This window comes from Colossoma macropomum, unplaced genomic scaffold, assembly GCF_904425465.1.
Source record: "Colossoma macropomum unplaced genomic scaffold, Colossoma_macropomum, whole genome shotgun sequence".
In the NCBI taxonomy this organism is placed as follows: domain Eukaryota; kingdom Metazoa; phylum Chordata; class Actinopteri; order Characiformes; family Serrasalmidae; genus Colossoma; species Colossoma macropomum.
In genome coordinates, this window is record NW_023494801.1 from 20,641,616 (window position 1) to 20,658,615 (window position 17,000).

General features: G+C 38.9%; 1 protein-coding gene across 2 annotated transcripts; it reads right to left on the reverse strand.

Annotated features, from left to right (window-relative positions):
- Positions 1–502: 502 nt before the first annotated feature.
- On the reverse strand, positions 503–15,456 carry prpsap1 (phosphoribosyl pyrophosphate synthetase-associated protein 1). 2 transcript variants are annotated; one of them, XM_036589555.1, is made up of 11 exons: positions 15,116–15,456; positions 13,578–13,630; positions 12,572–12,638; positions 12,232–12,404; positions 11,839–11,954; positions 11,690–11,745; positions 9,888–10,033; positions 7,631–7,669; positions 5,726–5,796; positions 3,714–3,860; positions 503–2,303 (listed from the first exon to the last, which is right to left on the reverse strand). In XM_036589555.1, the coding sequence occupies exons 1-11, from the start codon at positions 15,196–15,198 to the stop codon at positions 2,145–2,147; spliced, it is 1,110 nt and encodes a 369-aa protein (XP_036445448.1). In that variant the 5' UTR covers positions 15,199–15,456; the 3' UTR covers positions 503–2,144. The 2 variants fall into 2 exon arrangements, with proteins under 2 accessions (XP_036445448.1, XP_036445449.1); XM_036589556.1 differs by lacking the exon at positions 7,631–7,669.
- Positions 15,457–17,000: the final 1,544 nt, after the last annotated feature.

The window sequence follows — 17,000 nt, forward strand, 5'->3', positions numbered from 1 at the left end:
AAAAACTGATGGAATTCTCTTTTAAAAGGAAAAATTAGTACTGCTTCAATAGTTTACTGCACTATAGGATGCTAAATTTTAACCCTGGAGGACCAGTAATGTAAAGTTTAGGAATCTCCCTACTCTACTACATTTATTTCTTTGATAGTTAGCTGATGAGTTGAACCATGCATTAATTCTTGAAGAAGCGCTATAACCCTCCAAGTGTGGAATCAATAACCACTGTTTTAGAAACTGTAATGAGTGGTCTGCAGGGTGTATGAACTGCTGTCCTTGCCCCTGGACTTGGTCTAAGCTCCTCAGTGTCCTCTGAGTTCCCCTGAGGAGTTCTGAGCAAGTAAAGGGTCTGTGACTAATTCAAATTTGTGAGATTCAAGTACAGTCAAATCAATAAGCTCATTTACTTGGAAGTCATTTGTTTCAGATCCAAGTAGTCCATGCCACAGTAAAGATGTTCACCTGATTTATATTCAGCTCAATAAAGAGACAACAGAACACAATAAAGCGTTCAACAGTCTTTATTTACAAAAATATGGTTTACAAATCAACAGCAGTGACATACGTAACATCACAAACAAAAACTTTGATTAGAAGTGTTGGAATGCAGAGCAAAAATGCGCTGCATGGGAAAATAATAATAATAACAATAATAATAATAATAATAATAATAATAATAATAAAAAACAAATTAATCCAGCTTTGAGCACGGTTGCCATAGCAACCACTATTGCTCTCAAAGACGCCCAAGCAACTCACATGCCAAGCATGCACCCGCCTGGCTGAATGTCATCCACCATCAGAACTGGAAGTGGATGTGAAAGGGAAGGTATGGTGAGGAACACCGCGTAGACCACGTGCGCACAGAAAGACTTTTCACTCACAAGGAACGGCGTGATGGCAGAGCAATAAGAGGCCTCAGTGTCAGGATGTAAGAACACTGCGGTCATGCACGTTTTGGCCTTGGATGGAATGAAACTGCACACTAAAACCTCCATGAACTTAATGGCTCTGTTAGCATACATAAACTGGGTATGCTATCATTAATTATATAAACCTGTCTTGTGAACAACTAAAGCAAGCTTTTCTTAAACAGTTTTCCCTTTATTACTGTGGTCTGGTGTGTCGGCATAGTTATTGTTGTGAATCAGCTGCCAGGCATGGAACACAGGTTGGCCCATGCCATGTGATTTTACGGTCTTAAGACTATCTATACATCCCATGTCACTTTGCTTTATGGTTAACAATCAAACAACCTGAGCTATGACGATACTGTGTCTCAATCTAAAGGCAAACGTAAACATTCACTAGTGCATGGGTCAGTTTCATTCACATGCTACAGACATCAGCTTCAATAACGCCACGCTTCGTGCCATAAACTGCATTTCTTGGGTATCCCTTTAAAACTTTGAAAACCAGGTGTACCCTAGCACACATCAACTGAGATGACAGGACAGACACAACACATTTCAGACACAAAGTTTTGTTCCCTTAACTTTGGGATTACGTGCACAGCACTCTTAAGGAATGAATCAGCAAAGCACTCTCAAAAATGAATCAGCTCACCCAATACTCTAATAGTTTTAGGGCATTTTGGCTCAAGTGCAGATACTAGACTTAATATTAAGAAAGCTGTATAAAATAAACAGCAAGCAAGCAGCTACTCTTGCACACAACACATTTAGGGTCCTTCAAGTACTGGACATAATGTTTAAACAAATGCCTTCACTTGGCAGACTATTTAAGCAAGCAAATATTGAGGAGCGAATACAACATACAATTAATGGAGGGAATACAAATGAATGAGTGCAAATGAATGGAATAATATTCAACACTTTTGCATATAAGAGGTATTGCCGCAGTCAATGACTGCTGCACAGATTAACTGATTGTATAAGAGTAAAGAAGGGATACTTGCATTCAGACACAATGGTAAGGTTCCTAAAATTTAACTCAAAGCTCTATTTCTCCCTTAAGCACTTCTATTCAGACAGATTTTTAAATAAAATAAGTTTGTTTTATTGTTTAAATAGTTGTGTTTTGTAATACTTGGCACTCCTAGCATGTTTAGGAGAGGAGAGAGAGAGAGCATCCTCAGCTCTTTGGAAAGACCTCACCTCCAATGCAAGCGCAAAGCTGCTTGACGCCTAATCGTCTACAGTGATGTTGCGGAACAGGTAAGCCATTGATTCTCCGTTATGGATGCGGCGGATGGCTTCGGCCAGAATCATGCTGACGTCCACCGTCTTGATCTTCGGGCACTGCAGCTTCTGCACTTCATGCGGGACGGTGTTGGTCACTACCACCTGTAACAGAACACATTCATACAAGATGTCATATTGGATCAAGTCATTCATCACACAGTCTTTTGCTGGGACAGTGTACACAGTGTTATAAAAATCCCAGCAATATTGCTGTGTCTGATATACTTCTGCAGTCAAATTTTGAATACCCCAGTCAAATTACGTTGTATTTCTAAACGACAATAATACATCGTACAAGAAGCAAGCATTTGTCTATAAATATGGAATTTGTACAAGTGTATACTTTCCAGTTATACTGGAAAAAATAAAACATAAAATGTTCCATAACTTTTGCATAGACCACAAAATTATTTTCCAAAATAATTTAAACTCTGTAAATGAAAAGTAATTGTGTATTAAAATATGTAGATGTGTGTTCTCTGTAGAGGATGTGTTAGCTTATTTTCAGCAGGAAAATCAACATCATTTGATCAGGGTAAATCAGGAAAAATCAACAAAACATGTCATCTGACACACTACCATGCAACTAGTATGTTGGTGTAATTGCTCTGCTGAGAAAGGTCCCCCACCCACATGATATCTCGTCAGGGCTGTTCCTGTGTGGTTTCCAGTGATGGATGGGGTGGAAGTTGGCTCCCAAATTGTGCTTAGTGACAGGTGGGCTACAGTTAGAAAACATACATCTAACTTCTACATGCTCTCAGAAAAAAGGTACTGAAATGTCTCACGTGATGTGAGATAGTTTAGTACCTTTTTTAGGAAACATAATTGTGCCACATCTTGCTATAGTTATATCTTGTTAAATTACATTAACGCTATGCATTTTATTTTAGCACCAATGTAAGTGGCAGGCATATTAAAGTGGCACTGTTTTTTCTTGACTTGAAGTTTTTGTTGTCAAAGGTTTTCGTATACTAAGCTGTAAATATTTCTCTCTCTCACAGATGGGACAAATATGCATTAAAAATAAATATGCATTACAGACATCTAGCAATGTCCATCAGTCAGTCATTAACTACAAAGGAATCGCAAGTATTAAACATGACAATTTTATTGTATAAGGTCAAAAAAAGAACAGAAATTGTCACCATGCAAATTCTTACAAATTGCAGTAATAATTCACATAATGTGAATGTGAATTAGGTTTCAGGTTTATAGATTCAACATCAGTATAACTTAAATCAGGGGTTCCCAATCTCAGTCCTGATGACCCCATGCTCTGCACATTTTTGTGTTCTCTCAGCTCTACATACCTGACCCAGCCTAAGAGCGGCTTGTTAACTAGTTAATGAGCTGAATCAGGCATGCTAAATGAGATTGCAGAGGGTCACCAGGACTGGAATTGGGAACCTCTGATTTAGATCAATATTTCCCAATGCTGGTCCTGGAGCCTGCCTTGTCCTATACAATTAAAAGGGCCAAAGACCAAAGACCAAGACCAAAGTGACTCACCTCGTCTATGGCAGACTCCTCGATGAGACGCGGAGCGTCAGCGGACAGCAGGCCATGAGTGGCCATGATGTAGATCTTATAGGCTCCTCTTTCCTTCAGAATCTCTGCTGCTGCCACAAAATCCTCTACATCATCTATGATGTCATCCTAATAGCAGATTAAAAAAAAACATTATATACTAGTTTAAATGCATTCAAAGGTTTTGTTGTAGCTCAGTACACATCAAAACACATTCATGTTTTGCCACACTTCTCCACATTATGTTACAGTCTAAAAATCGATATTACAAGCGTGACTCCTTTTGGTCTTTATTCTGTTATCAAAGTCGCAGAAATATTCTGTTTACTCGCTGTAAGTTTGCTCTCTACCCTCAACAGCACTCTGATTGGTACAGCAGTGGTGTGCTTGCCTAAACAAAGAATTTACCCCTTAAATCCGGGGGAGATCGGGCTTCTATTTCCCATGCCAGTCTGTATTCTTTTATGATGCAGTAAGTGAATAATACGCCTTAGAATGTAACAACCCTCACAATTTAAGAGGATAAACTGTGGTCTCCTGGTTTTCACTGCTCTAACATGTACCTAACAAGCAATGGATGTCTATGTCACCAAAAAAAACTTGTGGGTATAGACTTTCACTTGCGCCTCCAGTGAAAAAAAAAAGTTTTCAGCTTCCAGGCCACTTTGAAAGAACAGAATGTTGAGTAAATCAACAAAGGCAACAGCATTCCATGATAAAAAATTAAACATGCATAGGCCTACACTGGTGAGATTGTGGGATTTAACAATAATAAAAGAACACTTATTTGTTTTGCATTTAGACGCAATTCATTTAGCTGTTACCTTCACTATGAACAAAAAAATTCAGTAATATTCACCTAGAAATTACATCATCTTTCGTTCTGATTTATGTTGTCAATGAGTCTAGAAGGCTAGTCAGCTCTGTATTCTGACAACTTAATTAATTAGATTTAAGCAATGTTGTTTTAAATCCAGCATAGCAGCAAAGCAGATTGTAGTTTGTACATTTTTCTCATAGCAGGTAGCTCGCTGCTACCACACTCCAAGCTTTGAGTGTGACATCTCCATCGTTGTCATTTGCATGACTCTCGTCCAACTGTACTTCAAATGTGCATGGCCTTCAGTGCTGCGTGCATCCAGTTCAAGGACACGCTGATAACACAGAAGCACTTTCATAGCGCTGGCAGTGCTACGTGGTGCAGAAACTGCATGGTTAGCACTTCTGATCTAAAACTTGCTTTATTTAGCTCTGCTCTCAAAGGGAAAAAAATAAGGATATGCATTGATGCAGCTTCTTCACAACCCACCAGTACGTCACGGTCCACAGTTTGAAATGCACTTCATTAGGCATCTAATTACGTTATATGGAATACAGAATACTTTAAGAGGCTGTTGTCGGCTGGTTTTCGCCAATGACCGAACAGCTCTAAGAGGCCCCGGATCTCAGACACTAAGAAGGGATCAGCCTAGTTAGGGCCTGGATGAGAAACTCCTTGGGATTTCCAGGTGCTATAAGCTTTCCAGCCCTACCTTTGTTTTGAAAGGTATACTGAATACACCTAAAAAGTAGAGGATATTATAGAACAGAGTGCAAAAAGTCTGCATCCATCAGGTCATCTAGAGTGGTGGAACTTTTTAAAAGGCTGTCTTGCCAGCCAACTTTCACCCAAGACCAAACAACTCTAAGAAGCCATCGTCTTGTTAGATCTCAGAATCTAGACTAGGCCATTCCTTTAATCAACAACCCCTTCCTGAGTTGAAGTAGGTGTGATAAAGCAGGAAAAGACCCTCAGACCACCATCTAACTCATTTGCGTGAGTGTAAAATAACAGAAATTCACACCACTGGTGACCACACGCGCATTAGTGCATGTGCAACCTACAAAAAGGATATTACATCATACAAGCATCGTCTGTAATTCCAACATCAGATAAATATTAATAAATACGTTTTCTCTCATCAGCTTTGCATATGTCATGCACCTTTACTTACAACAATGATGGCGATGCGCCCTCCAACATCTCCCACCACCGTGATGGGCGGTTTCTCCTTGGCCATCATTACTACAAAGAGAAATACCAGCAAGTCAGTCACAAACGTATTACAGAACGTTCTGAAGAGGGACACCATTAAACAAATCAGGCTCCGTTGTCAGTGTAGATTGGGTAAGATGGGTTTGAGTGCATTTAATAACCTAACCCGTTCTAACTCTAAACCATCCTGTCAAAATGATCTCTAAATGACAAACAAATCAGGTGAGGAGTCACACAAACCATAGCTGGTTTGCAGTAGCTTTATTTTTGTTTCCTTGAACTTTTTTTTTTTTATTTTATTTTTTTAAGATTCTATGTTTCCCATTTTACCCCACCTACAATCCAGTTTCAATTTGGAATGGCAATCTCAATGTAGCACATGCCATGCAGAAACCTCTTTTTGCCCAACATACCCAATCACAGAGAAGAATATCTAGGAGACTTCCACACAGAAGTCTGTGCAGATAAACTGCTCTGAATACACACAAACCAATCTTGTCCTGAAAGCCAACAAGCCTGACTCAGTCTGGGGAAGTACTCAAATTGAGGGGTGGTCAAGATTGCAGGCCCGTACTCGTTCAACATTAAGCCTTCAGCCAGAGGAGAGGCACGAGAGCACACAACCAGCAAACACACTCACACAATCGCACGCCTGCATACGGTTTAACACATAGGGAGCAGACTGCAGGTTCTGAGAGGGTTAATCAAGTTAAACATGCCTTCAACACATGCCTTTTATTTAAAGAACAAAATACACTACAGTGACTTACTAGAAGGTTTGATGAGTTAGAATGCTTTGCTCTAACTGGCCATGTCTTATGATGCATTGCCAGTCCTGAATGAAACTGAACCACTGCAACACCTTGCAGACAAGCCAGGTTTTGAGCTGTTGAACAGCTTTCATTTTAATGCAGTAACTTCATTTGAAACATTGAAGAGTCCATGACAAAGTAATCAAAGGACTGGCAAAGGACCATCAGTTTAGGTTTGTTAAAATGTGTGAAGCAAACCTAGAGAAACCTATTTGATACAGAGGCTTCCTGTCCTGTTGTACAGAGAAGAGAATGCATGCAACATGTGCAGGTTAACCAATATGAAATGCAATTTTTGCCTAATTTGGAACATCAAAACAAAAACTGTACTAAAATATCTGGGCCAGTTCCAAATGTTTCTAGAGATGTTTGGCACATTCTCAGCCTTTATTCTTATCGTTCAATAGCGTTCTCGCTGTATTTTTTCTACAGCTTTCCACAAGGTCATGTGTTTCCAAGACCTTACAGAGGCCTTGGCCACAAGCAGCTACAAGACAACTGTTCTAAAGGTCTAATCTACAGAATTCTCCACAAGCAGGCATGGGTGTGTTGACTGGCAGGATGGGCCCTGATCGAAACTGGACGCATGTACATATCTTGGACAGATATTCAATGGTTCCATTTGTTCAGAAGGATGGTGATTACGGAGTAAAAAAAAAAAAAACAAAAAACAAAACAAAAAAAAAGCACTTCATTTGAGGTTTCTCAATCCTGTTCAGAAGCACTCTTAAGTCTACACAGTCCACATCTCTACTTGCAGTGTTTAAATTAAATTAGTTACTATATTAAATTAATTTATTAAAAATAAGGGTATGTTAGAAAGATACAGACAGAGATGTTAGCTCTTCTGAAATAAAGAACTTCCAGCTACAATGGTGCAATGGTATGTGACGTAGGTATCAGCATGAATTAGTACAGCTTCATGTCTACAGTCCTCAGAATGCTTTTGGCTGCAGGTATTGAGAGGCCTCGATCACTGCATGCACGCATAGAGGAACCATTTCAGTGCGGTCACTGCTGTGATCGGAAGCAAAGACAGTTAACCATCGTACTTGGGAGCTCTATGCCTGGGAACGGAGCTTGTTGCTTGCCTATTACCAACAAATAAACATCAAGTTAAATAACGTCCACATACATACAGCTCAAAAACATAAATAAATATTAGACACAAAGATGATAGTAGAACTTTCACAATCCTCAACACCCACTAAGATATGAGGTCAGCTGTGTTATCTTTCAGTAGTTTCAGTGATGTCAGATTTTCTTTTTTCAAATACACCCAAAGCATCCGAGGTTCAAAAGTCACTTTTCAATAATATAAAATCATCAATCTTGCAGACACATGTAAAAAATGATTATATGATGTTACTGATCTACAACTTCATAGATTGAACTTTGTTGACTTGTCAGATCACAATACATGTTTCCACAAGGGCTGCTTGATTATGGCAAAATCATAATCATGTTTATTTTGGTCAATATTGCGATCACAATTATTTAACACGATCACTCACTGACTTTGGAAGCATCATATACTGAATTAAAAAAAAAAGCCTTTAACAGACTAAATTTTAGATGATTAAACAAATCGGTCGTATTGCCTTGTGGTGCAGAGATCACCATGTATCAAATCTTGTACAGTATTTGCTGTTGTTCCTCACTGGACTCGTTCAAACCAAAGTGTTTCCAAACAGCAAAACTGGTTCTACCTTTCCTGTAGGGGTGCAACACAAATACAATACATATTGCCATTTTTGCTTCTTGATACATTACGCTTTCAATAAAGAATTAGAAAAGAACGCTAGCATAACTTCTGCATTCATTTATTTATTGATAATACAAAGCACCTTGGCAAACACGTGTCAAGGTGTCACGGTTATCACTGCTCATAATAATGAAAGTAAATTTAAAAGTGTGGACTGTAAAGCTACATCTCAGTATTAAACTAACTGAACGTTATAAGTTTATTTACAGCCAGGTCTTGTGTTTTAGTATTTAATGTGTGGGATTTTCCGTCTGGTAGTAATGAAGGAGAGAGGGGATTTTCTAGGCCCCTTTCACCCTGTTCTTCAGTGGTCAGGACCCCCATGGACCCTCACAGAGCAGGTACTATTTTGGTGGTGGATCATTCTCAGCACTGCAGTAACACTGATGTGGCGGTGATGTGTTAGTGTGTGTTGCGCTGGTACAAGTGGATCAGACTGTGCATTGGTCCATTTCAGATGAGCTAGAGCCCAGAGGAGTTCGCTGCCTGTCTAGGCATTGTTGAAATATGGCTTCTGCTGTGCATAGTATAGTCTTAACTTGGATTTATGGAGATTGTTTGTGACACTGGTTTTGTGAAAGCATTTCATGTGATGATATCCATTATATCCATGTCAGTTTTTAATGCAGGGCTATCTGAGGAATCGATGGTCAGGTTGATGATATTATGCACTGAAACTTTTAAATATGTCTCAACATTTCTGGAATTTAGATTTAAACAATGATTTCTTATAAACAGTATGCTGAGCATGCTGACGTAGTATTGCGTTCAGTAATACTGCAACATAAAAGAAAGTGTTTAACTATTGCAGCTAGTACTGTAAGAAGTCAGATGTAACATATTTGATACATGTAACAAAGACAGAACATACAGCTTCTCTACTCAATTCAAATTCTGGATTGCTTAATTTTGAGAGAGCACTGCAAAACTCATCAAAGTTGCTCAAAGGCCTTTAACACTGTAAGGGCTGAGGATTGTCAAAGTCCACAGGAGACATTCAAAAAGCACAAATGAAAACACAATTAACTGGAGTAAATATCTGTCAAGCTATATTTATTACTCAAAAGTGATGCACAAGTTACCCCAAAAGACCTGCTTGCGATTTGGTGTTAATATCAGATTTGTCATCAAAACACAAAGGAAAGATGCCAATTTATCTTAAGTATCAGCTTGAATCGAAGAGGATAAGCACATAGGAAAATGAGTGACTGTACCTCATCATTTATGACATGCAAGGCAATGCAGTGAGAACAAAACAGTGTTCTGCAGAGAAGGCCTCAAGTAGGCTGTTAGTATTTAGATGCAGTGATTTCTATTGAGAGTTTGACCTCATCCCGACCCTCTTATAACATCCCTCAAGTAATTAAGAAAAGGTATGTGTGTTGAACTAACAAATAACTTGAGTGTATATTCATTCTAAATTTTACCTGCCAACCAGTGGCTGTGCAAATTGTCTTTTTTGGACAAACAATCTACGCTAAGACCTTACTAAGCATAACTGTGACCTTATGAGGTTTACAGTCAGAAGCAGAAATTGGTCTTACATGGCAGCTCCAGGCCGGGATGGCCGAAGGTGTTGCGGACGCAGGGAGGAGAGTGCCGTCCATCGGCCATGTCCGATTCAGAGCACTGGGCCTCCCCGTGAATGACGGCCAGGCCTAGACGTAGCCTCTCCGCGTAGGACTGAGCCCTGTGGTCAGCACACAGAGAAAGACATGGTCCTAATCCAGACTTGAGAAGTTGTAACTATGAAGTTTTTGCACAATGCATTGAAAGTTCAACATTTTTCCAATACTGCAACATTGTAAACAATTCAATAATTCTAACTTTCAAAACTAAAAATTATAACAGGTCATAAAGACTGAAGTCAAAAATCAAAGGTGTTAATCTAAAATCAATTTTAAAAATTCTCAGAATCATTATGATACTACGCTTGCTACTGATATCTAGAGCAGAGTTCTGTATCATGCCTACCATACATTAAAGTGCTTTGAAGCTTTGAATGTTGTAGCCATATGATGCCATATTATATATATATATATATATATATATATAAACATTTCAAATATGTACAGATCATGCTTATTGCTTTAATGGGTATTATTGCATGGTTATGCTTTAATGTGTTATGTTTTTGTATGGAAATCCTCAAAGTGAGTAACCAGAACTTTACAATAAGTTTAAGAGAAGGGGCGTTTCCCTGAGATTTTATGCCACCACGTAATAAAACTAAACAAGAAAATGCGGTGAAATGAGGGTTAAACTTGAAGGAATTGTCTTTTTTTTTTACTGCTTTGCTTCTCACTTCACTTCTCTCCATGCACATAGCTTTTGGATTCATTAATGGCTACTGGAACTATGGCATTAACTAGTGTTGTTTTGGAACAATTAACCACTCAAACTGGCAGTAAAGCTTCACCTCTTAGGAGTTCTTTAAGAGAGTGCAAAATCAAACAGCCATTTTTCTTCCATTTTCCTCCATTGTAAAAATGTGCATAATACAACTAACAATTACAGATGTAAGCAATGTCTATGGCCTATCAGCTGAGAAAAACTAACCTGAGTTTAGAAAATAAAGAAAAAGGAAAGAATTATTTACTATTGGCCACTAAAACCTTTGCCATGATGATGATATGCTAAAGGTAAGTAAGCTGGAAATGTGGGTATCAAAACTGCTTTTGTAATTATGACTATGTTCATGGAAAAATTTTAGGTCAGAAGCTTGCATTTATGATCATTACAATATTACATCAAGGCACCAAAATCTCTGTGAAGTCAGTCAGAAAACAGCCTTAAAAAATAGTCTGGCAATAGATCAAATTACACAATGTCACTTAGCTCCAAGTGCCACTTATGCTAGATTAATGTTGCTAACCAGACTGTCACCAAGCTCATCTCTGTAAATACAAGCCTAAAAATGTCTATTAACCTGCTCAAAACTCATCCAGATCTTCATTTGTCTTCACAGACACACCAACGTGGTTTAGAACACATTATGACTTAATTTAGTCCATAAAAACAATAGACTTCTCCGCATAAGTGAATGGCAGAGCAAAACCATTTTTGCCTCAGCACAATAAGTTGCATCATTCTGTGCAAGACAGCCAAAGGTGGGGTTATGGGAAATTCCTAAACACAAAATGAAGATTTTGGCATGTATTTACTAAGAGGACACCGGTGACATTCTGGTGTTCAGTGTTCCGATGTTTGTTAGCAACATAAGCCTAGCATCTCACTTTGTGAACTAAAGAAGTTTAGATGTCAAACATATCTTGGCCAAACTGTTCCTTAAAAGCCAGAAGTGGTGACAAAATTTTGTAGATATGTACATTTTCAGACCCAATACCTTTTTGCAGCAGAGGGGGACTTTGCAACAATGATGGCATTTCTGTAATCAGGGACCTGAAACAAACAACAGTACACAGTATATGAAATTTCATAATACTAGAACATTCTGCACTGCCACTGATGGTAAAAGGTAATGTAGTTACTGACCTCTTCTTGAATGTACTGTAGAAGAAACGGAGAGGCACGGAGGTTGTCCACAGGGAAACTGAAGAAACCCTGGATCTCTTTCTGATGGAGGTCCATGGTGATGATGTGACTCAAACCTGAGTCACAAGAGCAATTAAGGCTATTTAATTAAAAGCTTGTGAGCGAAAAAAATCTATTAGCTCTGTAAGCAACATGCAACTATATGTATGTTTATACATATAGTTCTTAAACATGCACAACATTAATATATTAAATCGGCATTCCACATTTCACCTGTATGTTTTTAGCTAAAGACTAAAAGGACATAACTGTGGGTGCAGTATTAACCAGTTCTCCTTGTAATAATAAAAAAAACACATTAATACCACCATAAAAATCAACAAATGAAAATACCTGCTTTGGCCAGCATGGATGCCAACAGTTTACACACTATGGATCCCCTCTTCCTCATCTTACACTGCTTACTGTAGGGAAAGTATGGGATGACTCCAATTATGTTTTTGGCACAAGAGGTCTTGAGGGCATACGCCATGACCAGCAGCTCCATGATAGCAGTGTTAACATCTCTGATAAACGAACAACCACAAAAATGTACATACATGAAATTTAACTGAACACCACTGTGCAGTCTACAATGTAAAAAAACAGCAAAATAATGGCAACAAGATCACAAACAAGCTACACTTCTGCTTGTAGTACACAGCTTTAGAGTTCATTCAGGAATTTACATTACCTGGGAATTGTCTGGATGATGAAGATCGTCTGGCCTCTAACAGACTCTTTAACATCAACTCTGGTCTCTGTTACGTTAGGCAGAAGGGGTCACAGTGAAATCAAGCTCAATCATCTTAGGCAAATGCTTATGCCAAGGATAACCATTCCTATCTGCAAAGAGCTGGTGTATTGCAGGTTTTCATCCCAAACATGCAGCAGCACATGATCATGATCATAATCGCTCCTGCGTTGTTGGAATAAAAACCTGCAACCACAACTGCCCCTTGCAGATAAGATTGGACAATGCTGGGCTATACACATGTTTAATAATGAAAATAACACCTAATTTGGATTACTTCAATTTGAAATAAAAACTAATCATAAAGCCCTAGACACAAAAAAACAATTTTCCTAAATTTTTTACATAATTAAGTAGGTAAGTAAATGTAAACAGTTTCATTCAGGGTGTTTTGAGGTGCGATGCTCCATTCTAAAACTTAGTGAGTCAGAAATGTTTATAGCAGTTGTGACAGGAACCAGACACTCCAAGAATGCAGAACTGAATTTAAAAGCTACCTCACACAAAACTACATGAAATGGTTATGAACGTGTTGCCTGATGTCTGAGACATTCATGGTTGAGAGGTACATGCAGGGCACTGTGAGGCAAAATAGTCCCCAAAACAAAACATTTTCTTTCACATTTTTCACCATTTTATCATAACAATTGCCATTTATATATTTATATATTATTGTCAACATTGCACATTAACACTCAGAAGACATGTAGTTTTACTAGTGGTTTTGGATAGTACATAAAACAGTCATATTTGCATTACTGACATTACAACTCCTGGTTCTCATCATTATCAGTGTAAAAAAAATCTGAGTCTGCGTGTTTCTACAGAATGGCACATTTCACATTACGATACTCTGAATTACTTTGTTTACATCTCAGTGGCAGAGTTATGGAGAACTTTTGAAAAATCAGTGGAATTCCTCTTTAAGTTGTGGGGTTCTTTTCACCTCTGTTAGCCTCCTGGTAAACCACAGACTTCCCCAACTCCACTCCAAGGCGCCTAAAGAGTGAAAAAGAAAAAACAGTCTGAATCAGAGTTTTGTTTACTGACAAAAACATAAAAACACAATTAAAGTACTATTCAGCAAGGCAGTTTTGCTTAATCACTCTATGACCTTCCCAAAATCAGGTCAAATCAATGAAGGACGAGTTCACATTTTGTAGGCAGACCAATCACAGTAGCTGCAGACTTCACCCCCCTTTTGTTTTCGTAGGTTTTAGATCTTACGTGCAAATTTGACCATGCATTTTACGGCATACTTCAACGTCAAACAGGATGGCTTTTGTCAGCAAACATCCCATCCTTATGAAAAATGCTACAGTGAGGCCAAAGAACTGAAGCCAGCTATTGTTTGGATTTTCCCGTTTCACCTTAAATGGTGCAGCAGTTACATTCCAGAATGTAACTGCTGCACCATTTAAGGTGGAACAGGAACATTCTAACAAGAAGCTGATGAATACAACGCCAAATTCAGCCTCGTGTGACCTAGCTAACCTAGCTAACGACTGACATTCTGCCTTCACTTTTTTCCCCCAACTACGAAAAGGGTCAAACTTGGCAAAATCATCTACTACGAAGCTAACAAGATAACACATCTAACATGTCCTTACACATCGTTGGCCTGCTAGTAACTAAATGATACGTAACTATTAGCTAGCTCAAATGTTTGCTCACTGCACGGCAAAATTAGCTACCTTAGCTAATCCAACCTATCTAACTTACTATAAAAACCTTATTCAACATTTGCAGTTGGAGGCTGAACCAGATAAGATTTAGGCCTCGTGAATCTAACAACGTGAAGTAGCTATTGTTAATACGACTAGTAAGCTAGCTACTTAACGTCTTACGCTTTCCTTGTTTATTACATAAACAAGCACTTAAGAACTGATGACTTGCTGAACTAAAATGATGACCCTGCCAACAACACTGTCCTCTTAGCCGGGGTCCCACCGCCTGTTTGTTTGATTAGCTTACTGTATCTGGAGGTTGTTTACTACCTATAATCATTTAGACAGAGATACGCTAGCTAAGTCAGTTCAGGATGGTTAGGTTAGAAACCAACGGCTAATTCATCCTCCACACTAAATATTCGATATAATAATGGGAATAATACTATTATCCGACATTACACGATATCTCTCATTGACCGAAACTCGCTCAGGAACGTTTGCTCTGGACGTTTCACAATACTGAGAGCTGTTTTTAAAAACACAACGTTAATGAAATATCAATATTTGAGAACAGTGACGAATTAAAAACACTGGCGGAAATACCACCAAGGATTTACCTAACAATATTAACGTAGCTACATGTGTGGCTAATAACGAAGTTTGGGAAATTAGCTAGCTAGCTAGCTAGCTTAGCTAGTTGGCTGTACGTGGAAAAGGTGCCGTTGCGCTAGCAAGCTACAGAAAGTAACGTTAACTGCAGTTCACTACAATGCCAACAAAGCAAAAGCAAAAGTGTTACTGACAGAATACATACTCGGTAATCTTCTTAGCAAGCTCGGTACATGCAGGCGTAGAGTTGGCTGAGAAGACGCGATAACCGCTTTTCGGGACGTTCATTCTCAAAGTTTGTTAGCTATGTCGTGCTAACACTTAACAATACGAATAAACTGAGAGCGGGACTCTTTTCCTGCTGACCAGTTACGTTTTTGTCTTTTTTTACCAAGAGACCTTCAAACGCGACGAAACGTCTAAATTACCAACTCCTGTCATTAAAACGGTGAACGCTAGGTTAACTAACTAACACACGCAGGAGCGTTAGACGCTGAGGAGTTTGTTGCCAAACAACCGCTCTCTCACTCTCCGTCCCGAGCGGCCCATAACCGCCATGAGCTCCTCTAGCGCGCCCACCTGGTGTGGATCCGGAGAGCGAAGAAACGCAGTTACTGTACTTTATTACAAGGTGTAGAAGAAAAAAATCCAATAAAGTGCAGGAGAAACACAAAACAAGGGAGGAAGGCAAAACGTTCATCACTACACTCACAAAACTGACTTCGTTTTTTCCTTTAGAACAGAGCGCTGCACAGGCTCAGCAGTTTGGACATAATGCTAACGTTAGTGCCGTTAGTGTGAGAGCTCCATTGTGGGGGTAATTGCTCAAAAAAAGTAATAATTACAATTTACTAATTACTTCTCTCAAAATGTAATGGGATTACTTTGATTTCTACAACCCCTACACTATGTAGACCATTTTTTTACAGGAAAATCCTACAAAGACAACATATCAGATGTTAAAACTGAGAAATTTTGTTTTTTGAAAAACGTGCCCATTTCGAATTTAATGCCCACAACACGGTCCAAAAAAGTTGGGCCGGTCATGTTTACCACTGTGTTACATCACCTCTTCTTTTAACAACACTCTGTAAGCGTTTGAGGAGACACCGCTGTAGTTTTGAAAGTGAAATGTTTTCCCGTTTTTGTTTGATATAGGATTTCAGGTGCTCAACAGTTCAGGGGCTCATTTGTCATATTTTTCATTTAATAATGTGCCAAATGTTTTCAGTGGTGACAGATCTGGACTGCAGAGAGGCCAGTTTAGCACCCAGACTCTTTTAATAGAGCCATGCTGTTGTAATACGTGCAGAATGTGGTTTGGCATTGTCTTGCTGAAATAAGCAAGGCCTTCCCTGAAAAAGATTGGTTGCCAAAACATGTATATATCGTTCAGCATTAATGGTGCCTTCACAGATGTGCACATCACTCATGCCATGTGCACTAATGCACCCCTATACCATCATAAATACTGGCTTTTGAGCTGTGCACTGATAACAAGCTGAGTGGTCTTTAGCCCAGAGGACACAGTGTCCATGATTTCCAAAAAACATTTCAAATGTTGATTTGTCGGACCACGGGACACTTTTCCACTTCCCTTCAGTCCATTTTAAATGAGCTCAGGCCCAGAGAAGGTGGCAGCATTTCTGGATCATGTTTATTTATAATATTTATGGTTCCTTCTTGTTTTAACTTGCATTTAAGGATGCAGTGAAGAACTGCGTTCATAGACAGTGTTTTTCCAAAGTGATCCTGAGCCCATGCAGTGATTTCCACTACAGAATCATGTCTGTTTTTAATCCAGTGCCGCCTGAGGGCCCAAAGATCACGGCCAGCATATACTGGTTTTTGGCCTTGTCCCTTGCATACAGAGATTTCTCCAGATTTTCTGAATCTTTTAATGTTATTATGTATCGTAGATGATGAAAAGCAAAAGTTCTTTGCTATTTTAAGTTGAGAAACGTTATTTTTGAATTGTTGCACTATTTGATCATGTAGTCTTTCAGTGGTGAACTCCTCCTCATCTTTACTTTTGAAAGACTCAGCCTGATGCTCTTTTTATACCCAAACATATTACTGACCTGTTGCCA